Source organism: Sparus aurata, chromosome 20 (genome assembly GCF_900880675.1).
Source record: "Sparus aurata chromosome 20, fSpaAur1.1, whole genome shotgun sequence".
NCBI lineage: Eukaryota > Metazoa > Chordata > Actinopteri > Spariformes > Sparidae > Sparus > Sparus aurata.
This window is the reverse complement of record NC_044206.1, coordinates 15,018,527-15,039,791: the sequence shown is the minus strand read 5'-3', so window position 1 is coordinate 15,039,791 and position 21,265 is coordinate 15,018,527. Positions and strand designations below refer to the sequence as shown.

Sequence of the window (21,265 nt, the reverse complement as noted above, 5' to 3'; positions counted from 1 at the left end):
ATTTGCCTTACCAAGGCATCATTTCTTCCGCTTGTTATTATAAGACAACTATCAGCATGTGTTAACGGTTAGACCCCGATTATAAGACGACCCCACTTTTTCACATAATTTTAATCGGAAAAAAAAAAAAAACTTGTACTATATTCGGGTCGGTCAATACGGTACATAGAAGTATTTTTTGTTTACGGCTGTATAAACGTGAGAATGAAATTTGGGAACTGTTATTGGACCAACCTGCTGTCAATCTTGTATTCTGGTTGCTGATTGGTAAGGGAGGACGTCCTCCCCAGAGAGATAGAGTTAACAATAATAAAAATTGCGATTAATTTGCGATTAATCGCGAGTTAACTATGGACAAAATGCAATTAAAAAAATTAATCGTTTGACAGCCCTAATATATACACATATATATATATATATATATATATATATATATATATATATATATATATATATATATATATATATATATTTTATTTGTTGTTTTGTTTTTGCTTTTGTGTGTTGTTTTTTGTCTTGTTTGGCTTGTGTTATTGTTGCTGTTATTGATTCAGTAAGTCATTGTCATCTTCCTTGTCTGTATACCTTATAAAACCTTAATAAAAATACATTGACCAAAAAAAAAAGACGTTTTCCAACCATCATTAAAAAAAAAAAATGCAGAAGAAGAAGACACCATAAGACAAGATGAAGAAAAAGACGATGTGACTGACTGTGCTCTATTGTGAGTTCAAATGAGACAGTGGAGTTAGTGGACCCACTTGCTCCTTACAAATCATCTGTGGGGGTACATTTCTGAGAGTGAGCAGTTGTTGTTTGAATTGTATGTGAGTGGAGACACATTGAACATGCACAAGCATATTAGACGGCATCATCCAGATGTGTAAATCACTGCAGAGAGCCAAAACGAATGTGTGAAACGATGTGAAAGAGATGTTTTTGCATTAAAATCACATCTACATTAGCTCTGCATAAAAATAGGACCTTTGCCTAATTGTCTATTTACTGCTTAACGCACTACCAAGCAAGGTGAAATAGTTACAGGAATAGTTTCTACGAAAAAAACAAACAAAACAAAAACACAAGTCGCATGAAGTTATTAACTTTTTGTACCAAACTGGCACTGAGCCGTGACCCCAAAAAACGTGACTTCTGCGCTCCTTTAAATAGCTACTAATGATACAAAAGCCTTGGTGGCTTCATTATAGAAATGCTCTAGTGCCAATTACTTAATAACCTCAAACATAACTTAATGGTGTGAGTGAACCAACTACTTTATCAACCACTTCCACAACTACAAAAACCCACAACAGGCACTAATCCACGAATAAATATCCAGAGTATTACTCACCTCCCTCGTTGCCTTCAGTGATGGAGTAGACGATCGTTTGATTGACAGCAGCTGCCATGATGTTTCCCACTGGGGTTCCAACAGCAGCCTCCTCGCTCACTGGTGCAAACCTGGGAATGGATCAGTCAATCAGTATCTGCTGATAAGAAAATTAAATATGTATATGTATGGTCTCAAGGGTCGACTGCGATTTGGCAAGTTAAATACAACTGAGAGTCGTATCTGTAAAGCACGTCCAACATTTTTCAGTCCTTCGTGCCGACAGCTTTCTGTACCTTGACTTTGCATCTAAAGATAAAGTATGTGTAAGAAGCGTTACAGAGCTACTTAGAGGGTAATCAGGCGATCAGGAAGAACGTTTTTGAACTGTGTTTGAGGCAAAGTAAAGTTGGAAGCTAAACAACAAACTTTTTAAAAAGGTGCAATATGTAAGAAATGGCCACCTGTCAAATTCATATTCAAAACAAATAGTGGACTAACCTTATACTGCTGCTAACTAGAGCTGCAGTTAGTGAGTTTACTCAGTTAGCCATGCAGCAAGTGGTTCAGAGCTCTGGGGAGTGTTATTGTTTACACCACAGGAGCTTTGTACTGGGATGGGCCGAGGAAAGCTAACTTCAGTAGATAACTCAGAAACACAAAACACTGACATAACGTCAAAACCGCTATTTCTTAGTGATCTGTTGATAGTTGTAGTACATTATTTACATTGTTGTTCAGACAACTGTTAATTTTAGGATGCTGAACGTCTATGTGAAATGGTCAAAGCAGTGTCTCACAACCACCACAAACCAATAATGTGAAAGTTAGATACAAAAAAAAAAAGAAAGTTTCAGCAAGTTGATCCTTACAACATAGTGGCATAAATTCTGCGGGCTGGCTGAAAGCTACAGAATAATTTTACAAATATGTGGTATGTTTTGCCTGCAGCTTCCCTGAGCCCAAGAAGATGTATATTCAGTTTACTGTGGTGAAAATTGTCACATTTGAGGAGCTGAAAAACAGAATGGGCAATTTTCGTGCTTCAGGGAAAATGTAATTATTCATACATGTAGTCAGTGGTTGGCAATTCACTTTATGTTGATCAAAAACTTGGATTATTAACCAATTGTTTAAACCCTTTGTGGCAATTTAACCATGCATGACTTCCTCTTGCGGGGTCTTCAGGATGGACCCCGCAAGAGGAAACATTGTGTTTGGATAAAACTCGTTCTGATCCAGTAAATGTAGCACAGGGCGACTGTCAGGCCCCATTAGAAGCTGGAGACAGGCGGTGAAATTAAAGAACTAGCAGCTCTGAAAGAGAACCCTGCCACAGTCTTGGTCTTTTTTGTCCACCTGCCTCCCCGTGCATGCGGTTGGCAGCTCACCCTGCTTACAACCTTGACAGATTTTTCTTAGAATCTGGCAACTCTTGAATTTCCAGCAGATTGCCCTCCATTAACTACACCCAGTCCAGTCATTAGGCCAACCGTCACAGTTGGTTAGACATTATAACATGGGCTACCAACTGGCTAAGCTATCAAGTAATCACAATGTGATAGATGGGACGTTGAGGGAGCAAGAGAGCGAGAGGGGAAGAGAGACCGTGAGAGAGTGAGTGAGGTTGTGTAGCTGTTGACTTCCATCCAGATCAATTGTTTTTTAACCATCTGCTCCACCCAAACAACTTTTTTTTTTCCTTCCAAGATTTATATCTAAACACCTGTGCACAACATGTTACACCCTTCGGGATGTACACCACCTCTCTTTAAATCAAACACTCCACTAAGCAAATATGGATTATTGAATTACAAGATTTAAATGGAAAAAAGTGTGTTGTTTAACATCAGGAAGTTTAAATTTACTACATTTTTGCAGCAGAGTTTGTTTTCCACAGCAGGAAAGGAACAGGTGTCACTAAAAACATTAATGATTGCACAAAACCCTCAAACTGAAGAAGCAAGATAGCAATCATTCATTCAATTGTTAACACGTGCTTTTCAGACTGCGTATGTCAAGTCTCCTGTGATAAAAAAAAAGTCATGTTTTTCTTCTGTACAGTCTCATCCTGCCCAGTGCCATGTTCATTTAGGAACTGCTGAAATTTTCTTCTTTCCTATTCAAATATACAGTACATTTGGTCAGTTTTTTCACTAGCCCTTATTAGATGGGATCCGTAAACGCTGAATGGAAATGAAGGGAGACAGAAAGGGTTAACAGTCCTCGAAGCTGGCATGATGCGTTCACAGTCAGTATCCTCTAATCCTACTTCAGGCACTCATTAGTTGAAAAAGGCTTTATTCAGAACAATGCTACTTACAGAACAATACAACATCATTTGGTTTCAACCTTGATGAACTTCATCAGGAGGATACAAACTAGTTGAGCCATTCTGCAAGTAGTCCTGTATTGAATGAAGGCTTTTTAACGCAATTCAAGTATTAGTTTCCAGAGTGCTTGAAGTTTGTATTTCTTGAATGCGATCATATAAAAAACAGTCCTCAAGCACTCCACAACCTCTTTTTCATAAAACCTTAAAATCCCAATATAAAAAAGAAGAGCTCGTGAAAACTTTATTTTATAACCCTAAGCCACCAGGGTCTGTTGCACCAATAGTGTTTGTTTTAAGACTGACCTTACTGTTGCAACATCCAGGCTTAAGTCTCCCTCACTCTTAGGTTGAAATCTTACAGCTAGTCAGGTTCAGGTGTGAATGCTAAAACAAGACAGTTGATCTGCTGTTAACAAAAGCATGTAATTTATGTAGTCAAAGTGTACTACACATCGATGCTGCAACTAAAAGAAACTAAAACAATCTTTTCATACAAAAAGGAATAATCTAATGTTTAACAAATGCTGAATTTACAACAGGGGAAAAATAATTAAGACTTTGTAAAAGACATTGTTTCACAAAGTCCCCAACTACTCAATATTTGATTTTTTAAAAGGAAGTTCTTTCCTACGTTGGCATTCAGTGTTTTCCTGCGCTGGCTGTACAGCTCTATTCATTTTCTCATCTCAGTATCTGTGAAATTGCATTTTCCCTTTCTTTGATCCTCCATAACATTTCCACCAGTTAGAAATTAATAGCTACAAATTGGCAAGACAGCGGAAGACTGTTAACAATGTATCCACGTACGTGTGTATTCACATCGCTGAGACCAGGCAAAGTTAAAACTGACCCAAGTTTGGTTGGTGTAACAAACGTAAAATCACATCCCATCAGGATGCTCTCAAAATGTATTCTCTTTTGTAATCTGCAAAGACTCAAACCTCTGCCACATCTGTGGGAGAATAATACTCTTGATTTTGTAAAAAAAAAAAAACACAGATGGTGTTGTTCAGAATCCAAAGAAAAATGTTCTCATTCACATCCACAAGCTTTTCAAATTACACAGAATGGGACTGTAACAGGATTCAAGAGGAGAAGCTTTATGAACTCATTGTGCGGTCAGAAAAAGAAAATGAGAAAAAGTCTGCGGTTATATCACCAGCACAAATACAGTCCATCAATATGTGTGGTCTTGTTTTGAAGCGGTGCAACAACTTATAAATATGAAATTGTTTTACTCTTCTCCTGTCGTTGAAATATTAAGCCATTTTTTTCTTCATGCACATCATCCTCTTCTTTCTCTACGCTCGCTACTTATTCCTCGCTGAAATTTCAATTTCCCACTTACACCAAACTCCATTCACACCAATCTACAGCACATTCCTCCTTCTGCATCCATATCTACTCTCTTCCTCCGTCTTTACCTTCACCTCCTCCACTCCTCCTCGCCCTCTACCCCTCAGGGCTTCTGCTTCTAAGCCAGCATCCTAGCAGACCTCAGCCACCATTGTTATCCATTCCACCATCCCTCTCCCTCTCCGCAATGGCTATTTGACAGGGGTGAGGGAGCACAATGAAAGGGATGCCCACACACACACACACACACACACACACACACAACCCTGCGGGCTGATACACTGGATAACGTGTGCACGTACAATACAATCAGCGACGCAAGAACTTCTTGTGGATGGGTCAAAACGCAATTAAAGACATAAAGATGCACACAGGACTACATTGCATGTATAGAACAGGATAAAAGACACACACACATACACACACAGAGTTTATTACGAAGCTGCTGTTCCACCCTCCTGCGGTCTCTAATCATTGCTGTCCTCACCACAGCAAGCTGGGCTGATACAGATAACAGACACACACACACACACACACTAAACTATACTTGTGAGAACACTGCACCGACTTCCATTAATTCCCCTGAGGCTTACTCTGACTGTATTGTCCTCATAATTCTAACTGTTAAAACAACCCTGTGAACTTAAAATCCCTAAAAACGTATAAATATTTTTTGGATAGTGTGTACAAGCACTGACTCACACACGCGCGCACACACAACATGAGTGTAGGCTGTAGGACATAAACCTTAACAGAGCTGCGAGGGTGTTTCAGCTGACAGGATGATGAGGATAGTGACAGATGTTGGCACTGATACCTTCCTCTCTGTGGGTTTTCTCCCCTTGTAGCCACTGTCATTCGTTTGTCTCACTCAATACATTTTTTTTTCCTCCACTTTTGAGCCTCTCTTTCAGTCAGATATGCATGATTCATCATCTTCCCCCCTCTTGTCATTATACTCTCCATCCCTTCCGAACACGGGCCCCTTTTCATTTATCTCTTTCTCTACAGCAATTCTGCCTCTTTCACTGCTTTTAATCTTTCCTTCTCTGTGTCTCTTTGTCCACACCAAGCTAAAATATCCTTTGCGCCGAGCAGTGATTTCGGTTCTATCGTCTGCTGCCGATGCCTCTTCACAGAAGCTTTTCTTTTTTCCCCCAGTATATGACAGTGATGTTTGATCTACTGTGCTCTGCAAGGCAACTAGAGTTGGTCAAATCGTATTAGCACCCCAGCTGTTGCTTGTATTTTGTTGTTTTAAAAACACGAATATGTGCTACTTTCATGTTTACACATTACAGTTGATGTAGCATCAGTATAAACACGGAGCCCGTGATTGGTTTTGCATGTTAACAATTGACAGATGAGCAACTTTGTGCAAGTTTTCCTTAAAATGGAAAGAAAGAAGAAGAAGAATATGGATCTGCAGATTGGGGGTTTGCAGCAAACATTGTGTGTGAGTTATATCACAGCACAGTCTCAGACTATAGACTGTAGTTAGCCAGTGTGTTTTTAAAAAACAACAATTTGAGAATGTTTTGCACCACAGCAAGTGGCAAACTTGTTACACCAACATATTACAGGACAAAGCAGGTACATGAACTATAGTCAACAACAGCATGGAAATGGAGAGGGAGGAAAAAAAAAACAGTCTCCCTTACAAAATCGCTCAATTTTATGAGTTGTTGAGTTTGGGGAGTTCTTATATTGCACCTTTAGAACAAGAGGCTGTTACTGTTACTGTAGCCTTTTGTACCTACTTAATTTGCCCATATACAGTGTGTGTGTGTATATATATATATATATATATATATATATATATATATATATATATATATATATATATATATATATATATATATATATATATATATATATATATATATATATATATATATATATATATATATATATATATATATATATATATATATATAAATATATGGACTTTCTTTGGTAAATGATTTAAACTACTCATCTGTCAGCAATCTGAAGGAATAAATTAGGTGTATGTGAATATTTTCAATAACTAGCTGGAATGACTTTTTCACCACAGACAACCTAAAATGTCAACATGCCGTTTTATCTTACAGTCACCTCATCTTTTACTGTACATCTTCCGACTTCCTCTTTCGCCCTTTTCCAGAGGGTTGCTAATTGACTGTAGATTTTCATTAGCAGACCGTTGAGCAAGCCATCTTAACTGCCTGCAGTAATAACCTTTAGTGCCTGGCTGGAGTTCTGTAAGTTACTTCTCTCTCCTGCTGTGGCCATTTCCCAGGGTTGAAAGGCTCGTTTTTTTTTCTTTTTTTTTTCTTTAAGTTCACATGTATTAACAATTTTAAGAGCCTGTAGGGACATGCTGGTTGAAATCCAAACAGTTTTCTGATAAGGCAGGTGTTGGGATTCAACACTATGAGAATCTTTCAAATTAGGTTTTTCAAACTGATGCTTTTGGTCCGTTCAGAACATTAACACGGTAAAATTGTAGATAAAGTGCCGTTGTAGTGAGCCAATATTTTATCCCAATTGTCAGGTCATGTAACTAATCTATTTTTTTTTCTGTTTTGTTTTTCAGCTCAGCACTGTCTGAATAATCTAAATTCATTTTCTGTACCCTCTGGCACTCTTCTCCTCTTCTCTAATCCCACATCCCTCTCTCCTACCTCTCTCCATTCTGCTCCACTGGTTCACACACGACCTCTCCATTTTTGTCACTCCTTCTTCCTGTCAATCACTCTCTCTGGTCTTTACAGCGCTCTGTGTATCTCCCCAAACTGATTCTCTAATTTTTTCGTGTCCTGTCGACAAGTGTCTCAGCCGTTTCTCCCCCTCTTATCCCGGCCCACTTCTCACCTTTCTGCTTTACAGTCTTGTCGTAATTGTCAACCGACAGTCAAATGTCGGAACTTGAGTGGAGCACTGTTGAAGTGCCAATACATAAAACATATGAGGTACAGAGCAGGGAGAGTAAAAGAACCAGCAGTATATACAAGGGCTGTTTGCAAAAGGAGGTGATTTTGGGACAAAGACATGTGAGATAAGAGCAAAAAAAAAAACAAAAAAAACAGTCTGTGTGTATCCAAGAAAATTAATCTAACGTAACTGATGTACAAATTATTTGTCCGGCATATCTGTGCATCAGTGTGTCTGTAGACTGATACAATCTTCCCATCTTCCTGGACTGAGAGCTCAGAGACACTCTGCAGGAAAATTATACATGTGTTTTTTTAAAACTAACAAAAAACCCTAGCTTCTTTGACTGACACTTTGAAAAAAGGATAATTAGGCTATATATATATATATATATATATATATATATATTTTTTTTTTTTACATCATGACTTAAGACACCATAGCCGTAGTTAACATGTCCCACTATGCTGTCACCACAGCATTGTGCGCCAAAGCAGGTGCATGTGGGCGGCAGCATGTGACATTATAATTAATTTGCAAAACTTGCTACATGTTGTAGATTTAAAAACAATTGGTAGTTATTATAGTATACTAGAAATATATGTGTAGAGTTGTGAAATCAGGCTTAAAATCAAGTATTTCAGTCCAGCATAGTTTATTAATCTTATCACTAAGTGCTCGTTTGAATGAGTGAGATCATTAAAAATGTGTCAACTTAACATGCTCTCCAAAATGAACCAATTAAATAGGGTCATCTTCAAAAGTATCCATCATCTGCAGGACAGCAAAGTTGACACTGTTACAAACGACCACTACAAAAATGCAGTTTTGAATCAGTTTGAATTTTTCTGAATCTCCCACTTCTATGATGCTGATGTCTAAATATTGTTGTCATGGTAAGAGAGACCAAAGTTGAATGGTAATATCAAACTGTATTTTCCCAGCCCCCCCGTCAAACAATGTAAAACACTCTCTCTACTGCAGTACCGCAATGCCAGATCTGCTTTGTGTTTCCACTGGGGACAGTTCCCTTAAAATGTAGGCAGGGTTGTTAGTGGCTGGCTTAAGGGAAACCACTTTCACTTTTCCAGCAGATGGAAACCAACAGGGGAGACCGGTCTTACCTCTTAATGAGCTGCTGCATGTATTAACTGACACACTGAGACCTTTAATGTACAACACTGCTCCACTGACAGCATACACAAACTTTTTTCCCTCTGCTCTACTCACATTCATCGTCACTTTTCAGCCTGGGCTCATTCTTGCTTGACCGCATAATCTCTACACACAGCACACATGTGTAGTTGCTTATTACAAGAAGGAAACAAGCGTTACTTGAGAAAAGCTGAAAGAGCAGAAAGTGGTTTCTCACTTCAGCGGGCAGAGGATGAGACGACTCTGGCTGTTTCGCAATGACAAAACAGTGCGCTGCAATGTTTTAACTCTTTTAGACCAGTGTGCTAGGTGTGCAGAACTTTTGATAATGGAAACACAAAAGTAAATGTTCTGTGTAACAAACGGAACTGAACTAAACCTGTTCAGTGGAAACGGGGCTTTAGAAAGAATGTGTAGCTGCTATTACTACTGATGTCTTTGTTGGTATATCTTTGTATCTACAATACATTGTAAATGTCCTGAGATATTGATCTTTCATCTGAACTTATGACGTTTGTGCTACAAAAAGCAAACTGCAGTGACTTGAACATTTCACCTTTTCACAGTGTCCATCACGAGTGCTTTTAGTGAAACATGTACGGTGTGAGTGCGACTATAAATTCACATCGTTGTGTCTGTGTGTGTCAGAGAACGAGAGCAGAGAGACATCAGGAGATGGTAATTACTTTGCTGGTTATGATCATTAATCAAAACAAAAGTATTGTAATTACCATTTCTCTGTCTCCTGAAACTGCCCAATCAATCTCCCACACTCCATTCATGATCCTTCTTCTTATTAGACGCAACAACCACATCTACTAATGAACACTAATGCACTTCAGAATAAAAAATAGATGTATAAAAAGAGATATTCGTTGCAAGACGTTCCTGTTATTAGAGACATGCTTTAAGTCCAACTATAAACTATAAACATCAGCAGCCTTCACAGTACTCTGCGGATTGAGATCAGTCAGTTTGTTTCCCTGAACAAACTCTCAGTACTGTATTCTCTACTGGATACTGTATGTTAGCCATCAACCTTAGCTTTCATGTAGCAAGCAGCCAAGAAAGAACTGGCCAGGCAGACAAAATAACTAATTTAAAAGCTGCCAGCTTGTGGCTCAGAGGCTGCCTGCTCTAGTCTTTTGACTCACTGTATCTCTCATCAATTCTTGATTTTTTGTGTAGTTGTTCAATGCCTGAGGCATGATAAGAAGGGAGAATATCATTAACCAAATTAAGCTGGTTTAACGCCCCACATTTACATCAGTATGCAATTATGTGGAACCGTACATAATGCATTCATTTCAATTATTCTTCCTGGCCATATTCGTACTTTTAGTGTGTCTGTCTTTACTTCTTCCTTTGTTCAGTCATGTTTGTGTGATAGCACAGCCCCTTCTTCTGAACCATCTCATACGTACAGAATTCATCCATGCTGCAGAAGAAGACAAACATTAAATGACTGAAATAAAGTAGCTTGTTAAAGTGCATGAAATTAGACTGTAATAAATTACAGTAATAAATTACAGTCTAAGTCTATCATAAATTACAGTCTAAGATTACAGTCTGGTAGACATGAAGGAAATTAATGAATGAGCATCTGTGGCAGCACATTCCCAATGGGCAGCCATAGTACAATACTCTGCAGACTCAAATGGGACAGAACAACATACCTTATGGAAGGAGCTGGGAAATAATTACTATATTTAGACCCTGCTCAGTGCTGGCTCAAAATACATTGTGAATTATAATTTTTCATGTTCATACTGCACTGCGTCTATTTCAGCAGAAACAGATAAATCTGCAACATGCAGTTTGACAGCAGCTGACCTTTCAGAGCAACATACTGTAGATATGCTGTGTAACATTGTCAGAAATGGATTTTCAGGTTTGGAATTCTACAGTGAGTCCAACTTAGCTTTTTTCTTTGATCTGCTGGTTTGGCAACAAGGGTGTCAAAGTCAACACAACTGTCTCTACAGTAGATTAACGAGAAAGTAAAAATACAGCTATATAGGTGGAGGGCTGAATGTGTCTGACTGCGCGTTCTCTCACGTTTGAGAGTTTCACGCGCGACCCACCGGCTTTGGTTCAAGGTCACACACGCCTGCAAAAGCAGTTGCATAAATTCATGCCGTAACTCCCATTTCTCAGGCTTAAATTATTTAATGTTGGAGGTTTATTATTTTTCCAACACAAGCAGATGGATGCTGTCAACTTCAGCTGTTTGATCTGACAGAGTGAGAGCTGTCAACCTGCTACATTGAATCTGGAATCTGTTGCTATCTGTCAGCCATCATCAAGGGTTTTTTTTTTTGCTTGCATTAGCTAAAATTAGGGTTAGGGACATTATGGTTGAGTGATATCCCAGTTATCATCCTCCCAGTGTTCCCAGTGTCACGGCTGGAACACAATGCAGAAATGTCTGGTGGAATCTAAAAGGTAATGATCTCAAGACTTGTCATTATTTTTGTATATGAATGTCCCTTTTAACAATTGGAAAACTCCCAGGGGCACACAGCCTTTTACTTCAGACTGGCCAGAGCCATGCATGATCTGCTTCAAAACTGAAGATTAAGAGTGGATTGATACAGACTTCAAACTCTGTTTAACCTTTTTTTTTTTTTTTTTTAACATAGCTATTATGCTATTAGCCTGTTGAACTTGACCCGTGTCTATTGTAGATCCATATGCAATGTGTTGGATGTGAAACTGTTCCACGTTGCTTTTTGTAGAACTGTAAAACAAATTCAGCTGGCTTTGTTAAACCCCCTCTGCTCTATGATTCACGCTGGTGATGTGTGTTTGTTGCTTTCCTAAATAAATGTACTTGATAGACAAGAACCATGCTACACTGACTATTGAAGATATCATTTATGTTGGGTTTTACCTAAGATGCATAATCCTACTCTTTGTCAAAGGAACTTAAAATTCAGACCAAATTGTGCACTAAGGCGATTAGTTGTGCAGCAGTGTGGGCAGGTACAACTGGGAGAGTATGCTGTATATTCTTGTGGTCTGCAAACTCTGCCTTATTAGCGCTCGGTTTCTGGCTTCCAGTTTCGGAACAACACCTATTCCAGAGATGCCTTCTCTTCTCTTACACTTAACAGAAACTCTAAACAATTGGAAACTGAATGAATGTTGTGCATGTGTCCTTTGTGGCCACTATGACAGTATCTGCTTCACCCTGATCAAACATGCAATGTCAACCAGAACCTATAAGAAAACATGAAAAACTACCTTTGTAGTATCATTTAAAGATGTGTAAAGAGCTTGAAGAGCAATACTGTTGAGCAGCCTGTCTGGTTGCCATCTTATGTGATTGGCTATTGCAGCATGATGTAACATTTCTCCAAACATTGATTCCGTTTCAACTGTACGCTGTAGGGCTGCTAAGACTATTTTCGGCAACCCCTGCAGGCTACACTGCCGTAGGCTAAATGCACTACATGCACTTAAAGTAATTGGGGGGACTGGGACTTTTTCAAAGCCTAATTTGGTCCGAATCAGTCCTGATTCTGAGAATCAATCAAAGTAAAATTGCTCTATAATCTACATTGTGGGGCAAAACACATGTAGACCTCATTTCCATTCCCGGGGCTTATACAAACATTGTTCTTTTATTCAATTTCCAGGCTTCCACGCCAGCAACTGGTGGCCAAAGGTCAAAGGTCACTTTGACCTCACAAAACACATTTCTGGCCAAAACACAAGAATTAATACAATAAAACTTGATATACAAATGTCTAGTGGGATAAATTGATAAGTTATGACATTTGACATCTCAAAAGGTCAGTGCACTGTGACATGATTATATTCTGCAAAAAATGATCTGCACATTATTCAATGGCATAGCTCAGGAACAGCAACTTTATTAGTGTGTAAAGGAATAAGACAATGAGACACACAATACAATTCTAGTTTTCTTTAGATAATTTCACTCACTTTGCCATTAGAGTGAACAGAGTTGTAATCATATTTAAGTGAAGTATCCAGTTTATTTATCCAAACACCGTAATAAAATATCATTACGGAATAAAAAGAAGACAAAGATAAACAAGTCAAGAAGAAGAAAAAGACAAGTCAAGGTCTCATCCATACAGCAACAACATCAGAAAGCAATACAATGCAGAAGTCTGTCTACCCGACTCAATACAAACTATAAACATGTTTTTTATCAAGCTATCTGAATATGTACAGCCTCAGTCTTCCTGTCTGTGTATCTTTTTGACCATGTGCATTCTCAGGGCTTCGCTATTCAAGCCTTACCTGCTTGTCTGCTTCAATTTACTTTATCTGCCACTTTAAAAGACTTTTCTGCCTCTATGATCTGTCTGAGTGTTCACATACTTGTTTTTTTCCCTACCTCAAACTTTAACCGTAGTTTTTCTCCTGTGTTCTCTCCTCCTCAGCCTTCCTAACTCCTTTATCTCTAGCCGAAACTCACACTCCACATATTGGACTGATTCTCTCCACTATCCTCTCCCAACATCTTCCGTCTCTCTGTCCTCCTTTTTCCTCTTTTCAGTTTTCCACATCTCCCTCGCTCGCTTGCTCTCTCTCTCACTGTCTCCCAGCTGCAAGCAATCTTATAAATAACACCACCATGGTTGTTTGCCATTTGTTGTCACAGACGTAACACTGCCAGGAGCGCTCTACGTGCACTTGCCTGTTTGTGTGCATCAACAAAACAAGGTAACCTTCAACTGAATCGGTTAGACATATACTGGATTTATGGAGCCGCAGATCGGATGTGCTTGTTTTGACATACATCGGGGAAGGGGGCGTTTATCTCATAGTTAAAATGTTTAAAGGGCCTCGGGGGCTTTATTCGTTTTGGCAGGGAAGAGGTTTAATTTGATAGAAGATAGTTTACAGGGAATGAAACAGGGTGTTGACTTTATAAAACAAGCAGGAAAGGGGTAACAAAAGGGAAGAGGTGAAAAGAAGACGTAAACACTTTTTGCCATGTCGAAAGGAAAATATTACACGAACAGTTAAAAATAACTTGCTAAGCAACTGAAAACATTCAACAGAACACCTCAAATGGGTACATTCAAAAGCTCAGCTTTCTGCACATGTGAGAAAAGCATTATTTTAGGTTACTTTCCTTTTTTTTTTATTAAGTAAACACAAGTCCAAATGTGATAACATGCCTCATTGTTACAAGTCAAAAGTATTACCAAGGCAAGTTGAAGCATGTCAAATTAAGACCCCCCCAAGTTCTGTTACTGTTCACATTGTACTATCTATCAGCATGCCAGGAATCTGAAAATCCATTTTCACATCCAAGTATCAATACAAAAAGATAGAATTAATGAATGGATTGATTGATTGATTCAAGACTCTAGACTCAGAAAAGCCAGGCTATTCAGTATGTATGCAATATGTGGGACCAATCATAACATTTTAAAAACTACCAAAAAAACAACAGAGACTTTGATCATCCAATTCAATATCGTTTAACTTTAGATCACTTGGTCTGAAAAAGCAGAACAATAGACACCCTGGCTCTGTATATTTCATAGCTGCGCACATCATGTCAATAAGCGGTGCCTCGGAGAGGCAGACAAAAGTGTTATGTCTGTTCCAAGAGCAAGATTATGATGGTTTAACACTGGATCAATCTGCCAGAAATGAACAAAGCATTTCTTATAAGTCTTTATGTTCTTACAAAAGCTGACTAAAAATAATGTTCTTGTTATTTCAGCTACTTTGGCTATAGACAAATGGTGCTATTATTTTTCAAATAGGAAAATTGACAGCTCTGGGTTCATATTTGTCCAGCTGGCTGATGGTGATAAACTAACCTCCTGCTTGGCTGCCTGTGATTCTTGAACAGAACTTACACTTTGCATCAGTGCAGAGAAGCTCATAGATCCAACTCGAGTCATCTGAATCTCTTGCCACGGTGTAGTGTTTTATCTCAAACTATGTAATGACGCAAGACAAAGCAACATATTTCCATCTTTGATCGCTTAATTTCTTCATTAAAAACAAAGCTTTGATGTTTAGAAGTGTTTTGACTCCCTCACCACTTTCTAATTAGATTCATTAATGAAGTAACAGGCTATGAGGCATTTTGACAGCACGGTGGGGGGACCTACGCCTGCATTATACAACCACACACACACACACACACACACACACACACACACACACACACACACACACAAACACACACACACACACACAAAGAAGACACATGCATGCTCATACACTTGCACATGCATACACAAGCGGGGGAGTGGTGGGAGGGGTAAGAAGATTTCAATAATCTTTGAGAATGCAATATTTTCTTTTTGTTCACTTAACCTCATGCTGATAATTGCCACCGGGAGCTGATAACTATTCATGTGTAGGTGACACTGACTGCATACTAATTCTGCAGGTGCAAGGACGGTCCTACAGTGACAGAACAGAACGAGGGGGAAAGGGGGAGAGGGGGAAGAAATTCTGCCTCCACACATTTGCTACAATGATTTAACATGATTGAACTTCCCTCCTCAGCTTGTTAACTGTTTCACCAGATTAGAAACCCACTGAGCGAAAATGCACAAACAGCAGGTTACAGCACCAAAGCTATGCTTTGCTGGTGTTCAGTCTCGGTAAGCATGTTTGTTTGCTTGCATGTGAGTGCAGAAGTGTGTCTGTGCAGGTGTATCCCAACATATTCAACCTTAATGCAAAAACCTTGTTTCATCTTGACAAACAAGAGGGAAATGTTAAATGTAAATTTACATACGTGAACACAGCTAAATGTGCATTCAATTCTGTGTTGAATATGTAACCTAGCTTCCTGTTAAATGGAACATTATGCTCAGTTTCAGGTTCATAATTGTATTTTGGATTACTAGAATAGGTTTATATGCTTTGGTGCTTAAAAAACACATCAGTTTTCTCATCTTGTTCAGTGCTGCAGCACTTCATTCCCCCTCTGTCAGTCTGTTTTAGCTCCTGTCTCTTTAAGGGCCTGTGTTTTTTTTTTCCTGGACAGAAAAGCGCTGGCAGTGCCCTTGGGAGCGCTGGGATGAAGTGCTTGTGCGCTTAAAGAAAAAGTGCTGCACGTCTGTTTTGACTGACACCAACACTATGGTAACAGAGGGCTGACCACAGCTAGTGACAAACTTACAACACGTAGGGTGATAAAAGCACAACACTCACCAGCAACATTCAGTGTACAGACAATCTGCCGCCCAAACTGACTTTTCTGTCTCTGTTATGAGAGTTTCCTTCAGATAAAGCTCAGCAGAGACGGACACAGCCATAACAAGCTTCTCCTTGATTTTCTGGATTAGCAGGGCGATGGGTGACGAGTCCCAAATGTCTCAAATGAATGATTGGTTGCCTGAAAGAAAGCGGTATTGACATCGCCAGCATCTTTCTGATAAGTTGAAAAATTCTGAAATCGAAGTGCTTGGAGGAAAAAAAAGTGACTATGTGACACAAGGCCTTAGGCCCCCAAGCCCAGTCTCCTCTGATTGGTTAGCTCACACATGCCTGACCCAGTGCCACTAACAACAACAACAACAATAGAACAGCTGTGCTTAACCAACTCTCACATCGCATCACAATTAGCTACTCAGCAGTTATGCAAATGTGTGACTTTGTGACATAGTGTGATGTCACAAAGACACAGAATTAGATGCAAGACTACTGACAGGGGAGTATTACTTTCAGGAGTATTGTTTTCTGTGGGAGAGAGGAGCTTCAGTTTGTGCAGGCTTTGAGCATTTTTAACTTTCAAGAACTTTAATATGCACAAGAACACACATAAAACACCAAACGAAAAAGCATAATAGGTCTCCTTTAGTAGATAAAAAAATGCTTAAATAAACCCCAATGTCAACTACAATCATGACAATATTGGCAAGGCAAGTTGAAAAACTGCACTGGGCATTGACAGGCTGTTATAATGTGAATGACTTCTTGTTGTGAAATTGCAAAACATAAAAAGGCTTTCATTTTTGCTCTGTACTGCAGCCCATTGGACAGGAAAAAAATTACATTTACTGTAAAGGTTTAAAGTGCTGACTGTCAGCTATCGTCATTTGAAGACGCTTGTAGAGGCCTTTTTATGTATACCCCTGAGGGCAGAAATTGGGGGTTACAGGTCCTACCGCTGCTCACCCAATATGGATGTGAACAAGCCAAAACACACTTGAAGCTGAAAGTCAGCACTTTAAGATGAGCTGTTTCATTTGAAGCACAGCTTACTGGACTACTGAGCCAAAACAGCAGAAAAAAAATGTGTCCCTGTGATCAGACTACTAACACTGTCAGAGTCATACAATAAACATTGAGTCAACAGTTTCACTGTGTCATAAAAATAAAAGGTAGTGTTGATGAAGGCATACTTGGAAAGCCCCTGTCTCTCTCTGGATTTTAGGGTTTTTCATTTGTGTAACACCATTTAAAAAAATGTGAAACTTGTAATGGATATGCGTTTTTTATTCTAATACTTTTGAATCTTTAAAGAGTCCCTCCACACATATATTCATTCATTCGCTGTAATCAGTGTGTCTGCCGTGACGTTTTGCAAAAGAAAAACAGCAATTAATACATTAAAATAAATTTTTAAGGATTAAAATACGATTATCAGTGAGCACAGAGAAAATCGACACTTTAAGCAATGAGTGTGAAGTCAAGCCTTCTTGTGTCAAACCCTGCACATATCATTCTGCACAGTGAAGCTCAAACATCAAACTGCAGGAACAAGAAGAAGAACATGTTTTTTGACTGGAGGCGAACTTTCAAAATGCCCTGAGTACGATTTGACAAGCTCTCATGAGATTATTTGGTTGGTGTGGTGATCAAGAGTAAGGAAATGTTTTCTCACTGGAGGTTCACCCAACAATTGAAAGGTTTATTTTCAAGTTTTGTGGTTGATGGGCCATCATCCTCTACTGAGTCAAGTCTTTGTCTCACGTCAATAAATACATAATAATGTAATTTGATGTATACATCCACATATTTAAAAAAAAATAAAAATAAAATCACTAAACCTGTTTTTATAGCTAACCCTATTCATAGATTTTCATGTCAGTTATTTGTGCCATTACGGTTACTAAAAATAATATCTTCTACACTGCTGCAACTTTTTTTGAAAAAGGGCAACATTTTTGTGTGCTTACTTTTCGGACATTACTTACTCACACCTTAGCCTGTTTGGGAAATGCATGCATATACTGGCTAACTATCAGATGGTAAAACTCTAGCTGCAAGCATTGCTGTGTGGCTGTTCAGCAGATAGCAGCTTTAACCTTCACCTGCCCTTAATTAGGCAGAACTACATCCAAAATGATTTTTACAGTATAAAAAGACATTTAAGGTTTGTGTATATGAGAAGTAAGTGTACGCTTTTGCCAAAATTCCTCCGTTATCAGATCCTTTCTTTCATCGTCGCTCTCTTTTTCAACTTAGGACTTCGATATTACCAGCTCAGCCTTGCTCACTGCTCGAGGCCTATTTGTTGAAACCACACAAAACCATTAAGCTGAGTTAGTAAGCCCTTGAAACCGCACTTGTACAATGGTTAGAATTATTCAATAAAGCTGGGATAATTAATTTTAATCCTGTAGTCTGTACTCTGTTTGAATACAACATGGAATTACAAGAACAAAAAACAAAAAGGCTCTCATTCACACACGCACAGTAAAATACAGACAAAAAATTAAAAAATTTAAGACAAATACCCACAGATGGGTACATTTTAAAATTTATAATGCATGTGCATGCGGGTGTTTATGCGAGCTGTGTATTGATTAACAAGTGAAATACAAATACACAGATTTCCATGCTCAATCACATTGACACCTTTAGATGGAAGCCATATTACATATTCATAAATGCAGTATTATATGGCTGGCTGACATCTCTCATTCTCTTGCCTCCAACCGCTTTCCTAAAAATAGAGAGTAGCTTTACTGTGTTCTGTGTTAAAGACAAAGCTTGACATGTTGAAATTTTGTCTGTAATAGTAGGAAAATGTCTGCATTGACACAGACGTTGCATATTACTCCCAAACAAGCTCATTACATCCAAGCTAAGAGGTGCAGGTGTTTGAATAAGGGATGCTGAAGGCAACTGGAATGTACATGCAGACAAATCTGTTCTATAAAATCAGCATCAAACGTGCCAGTTTGGTTGAATTTACTATCTAATACTGAGTTGTCACTGAAGCAGCTGGGTGATTCTTGTATGATGCATGACAGATGGCATGTGTGAAAGTGAGTTGCACCACAGTAAATGCCTCAACATTAACTCTGCATATAAAACTGCAGAATGCTTTGTCGTGTGATGAAAGCAGACGAGACGAGAGAAACAGAAAGACACTTAAAAAGCGACACTATCTGCAAGAGAGAATAAAGGAATGCCGGAAAACTAGTGCTATCCTGCAATATAACAAAAAGCTCACTTTTGATTCCTGAAGGTTTTACTCTCTTTCTGCTCAAAACACTTATTTTGAAACATCTGTAGACATATGATGCTTATAAAGAATTCTCTTCTGCAATTTTCACCCAAGTCTGATGTCGTCAACAAGGTGCCTGACAGACGTAACAAGTAAATGGAGGGAGACCGATTCCCTTCCTGGGGACAAATAGAAACATTGAGTGGCTGATAAAAAATAAAATCATAGAATCTACTGCAATGTGGAAAAAGTAAAGCCAAATAAAAGACAGTGTCTGACAGTAATGGGACAAAAAAGAATAAAAACAAAAGTAAATAAAAAGGTTTGTAAGTTTAAGAAAAGAATAAATAAGACAGAATGACAGACAAAGAAAAGGAGAGATAATAGCTTTCGATTACAGGACCATTTCACATGTGACCTCACTCACACCCTGTGTCTATCCAGCCAATCACAGAGGAGAAAACCTGTGGTGACCCTGTGATCTTATGAAACAGGCCCCAACTGGAAGAGTTACAATGATGACTGGAGAGTGAGAGTGTGGCACTGTCTGCACATGAGGTAAAAGATTTACTGAGTTCATAGTGTGTGAGCGCCGGGTTTATTGGTATTTCAGGCACAGAGTGAATAAAAGAGTGTGTGAAGTTTACGTGCCGTCTTCACAAAAATATGATATCAATCCATCACATTTATTGCTGTTTTACATAGACATTTTGTATAGCTAGAGAACGAGGGGAAGCACATTAATGTATTCTTATTTTGTAAACAGCTCTCTATATGCTTTTTCACTGCCAGAGGCATGGTGGGGCATTTTTACAAAAACTGAAATATATTAAAGCGTAAAAAGGAACTGATACTGAACTGAACTTACAGGAATTGTCCAGCCCACCGACATCTGATTGTGTGTCACAGACAGCCGGCAATGGGAAAAACTACAACATCATGTTTGTATTGCACTGATTTCCTGGGTAATTAAACAAAGTAGGACCGACTATAAAGTTGGGTGCGGAGCCAATCCCTCTGGAGGAATAAACACCTGGAGCCACATTGAATTTCTGGTCTCTGATCCAGATACTTTTTGACTTTTGGAATTGAAAACGCCCATTTACCTTCACTCCTGTTTATAAACCTGACTGCAGCAGCAATCTGCGGAGGTGACCTCCATTCTCAAGTGTTAATGTTATGTTGTGTTCTGCGTTATGTAATCTTGACTGCGCACCGGAGGGGAAATACATTTTAGCTTAACAAGTGTGATTTTACAGAGAAGTGAGGAGAAAAAGAAGAGAGACCCAGAGACAGGTGAGGGAGGAATTGGTGTGTGCTGTTGTTCATTCATGTTTGCTTGTGGTGAACACACCATTACACAGCAACCCTCGCTGATGTGACTCAGATTCAAATGGTCATGTTTTAAACTTGTATTCATGTATTTAAGTTTAGTCTTTCTCTATCCCATAAGAAGTGATGGGCGACCGCATGCGAAACGCCTCATTGGAATCACTTAGGATAGTGCAAGTACACAACTCAACAAATATATAACAACTGTCTCGTCGTTGTTTTTGACATATTTTTAAATCTGTTAAGTCTGTGAAGTCCGCACGTTAAGTGACTCTCTGGAAGTCTGCAGAAAGTCCGCTTGAGGGTCCTTGTGGACTGACTGAATTGTGGGTTTGGACAGCCCTCAGCACTCACAGACCTCCCACCAATGCACCCACAAAATCTGAACATTTGGATGCAGCTCTACGCCGGTCCTCACTTTATT

At 38.9% G+C, this 21,265-nt stretch overlaps 1 protein-coding gene across 1 annotated transcript in view; it reads right to left on the bottom strand.

The window, feature by feature from the left end:
* The window catches only part of LOC115571271 (protocadherin-15-like), a 214,123-nt gene that overhangs the window by 51,724 nt on the left and 141,134 nt on the right, over nucleotides 1-21,265 (bottom strand). Inside the window, 1 exon segment of the mRNA XM_030400563.1 lies at nucleotides 1,352-1,461. Within this exon segment, the coding sequence (XP_030256423.1) occupies nucleotides 1,352-1,461 (110 nt within the window).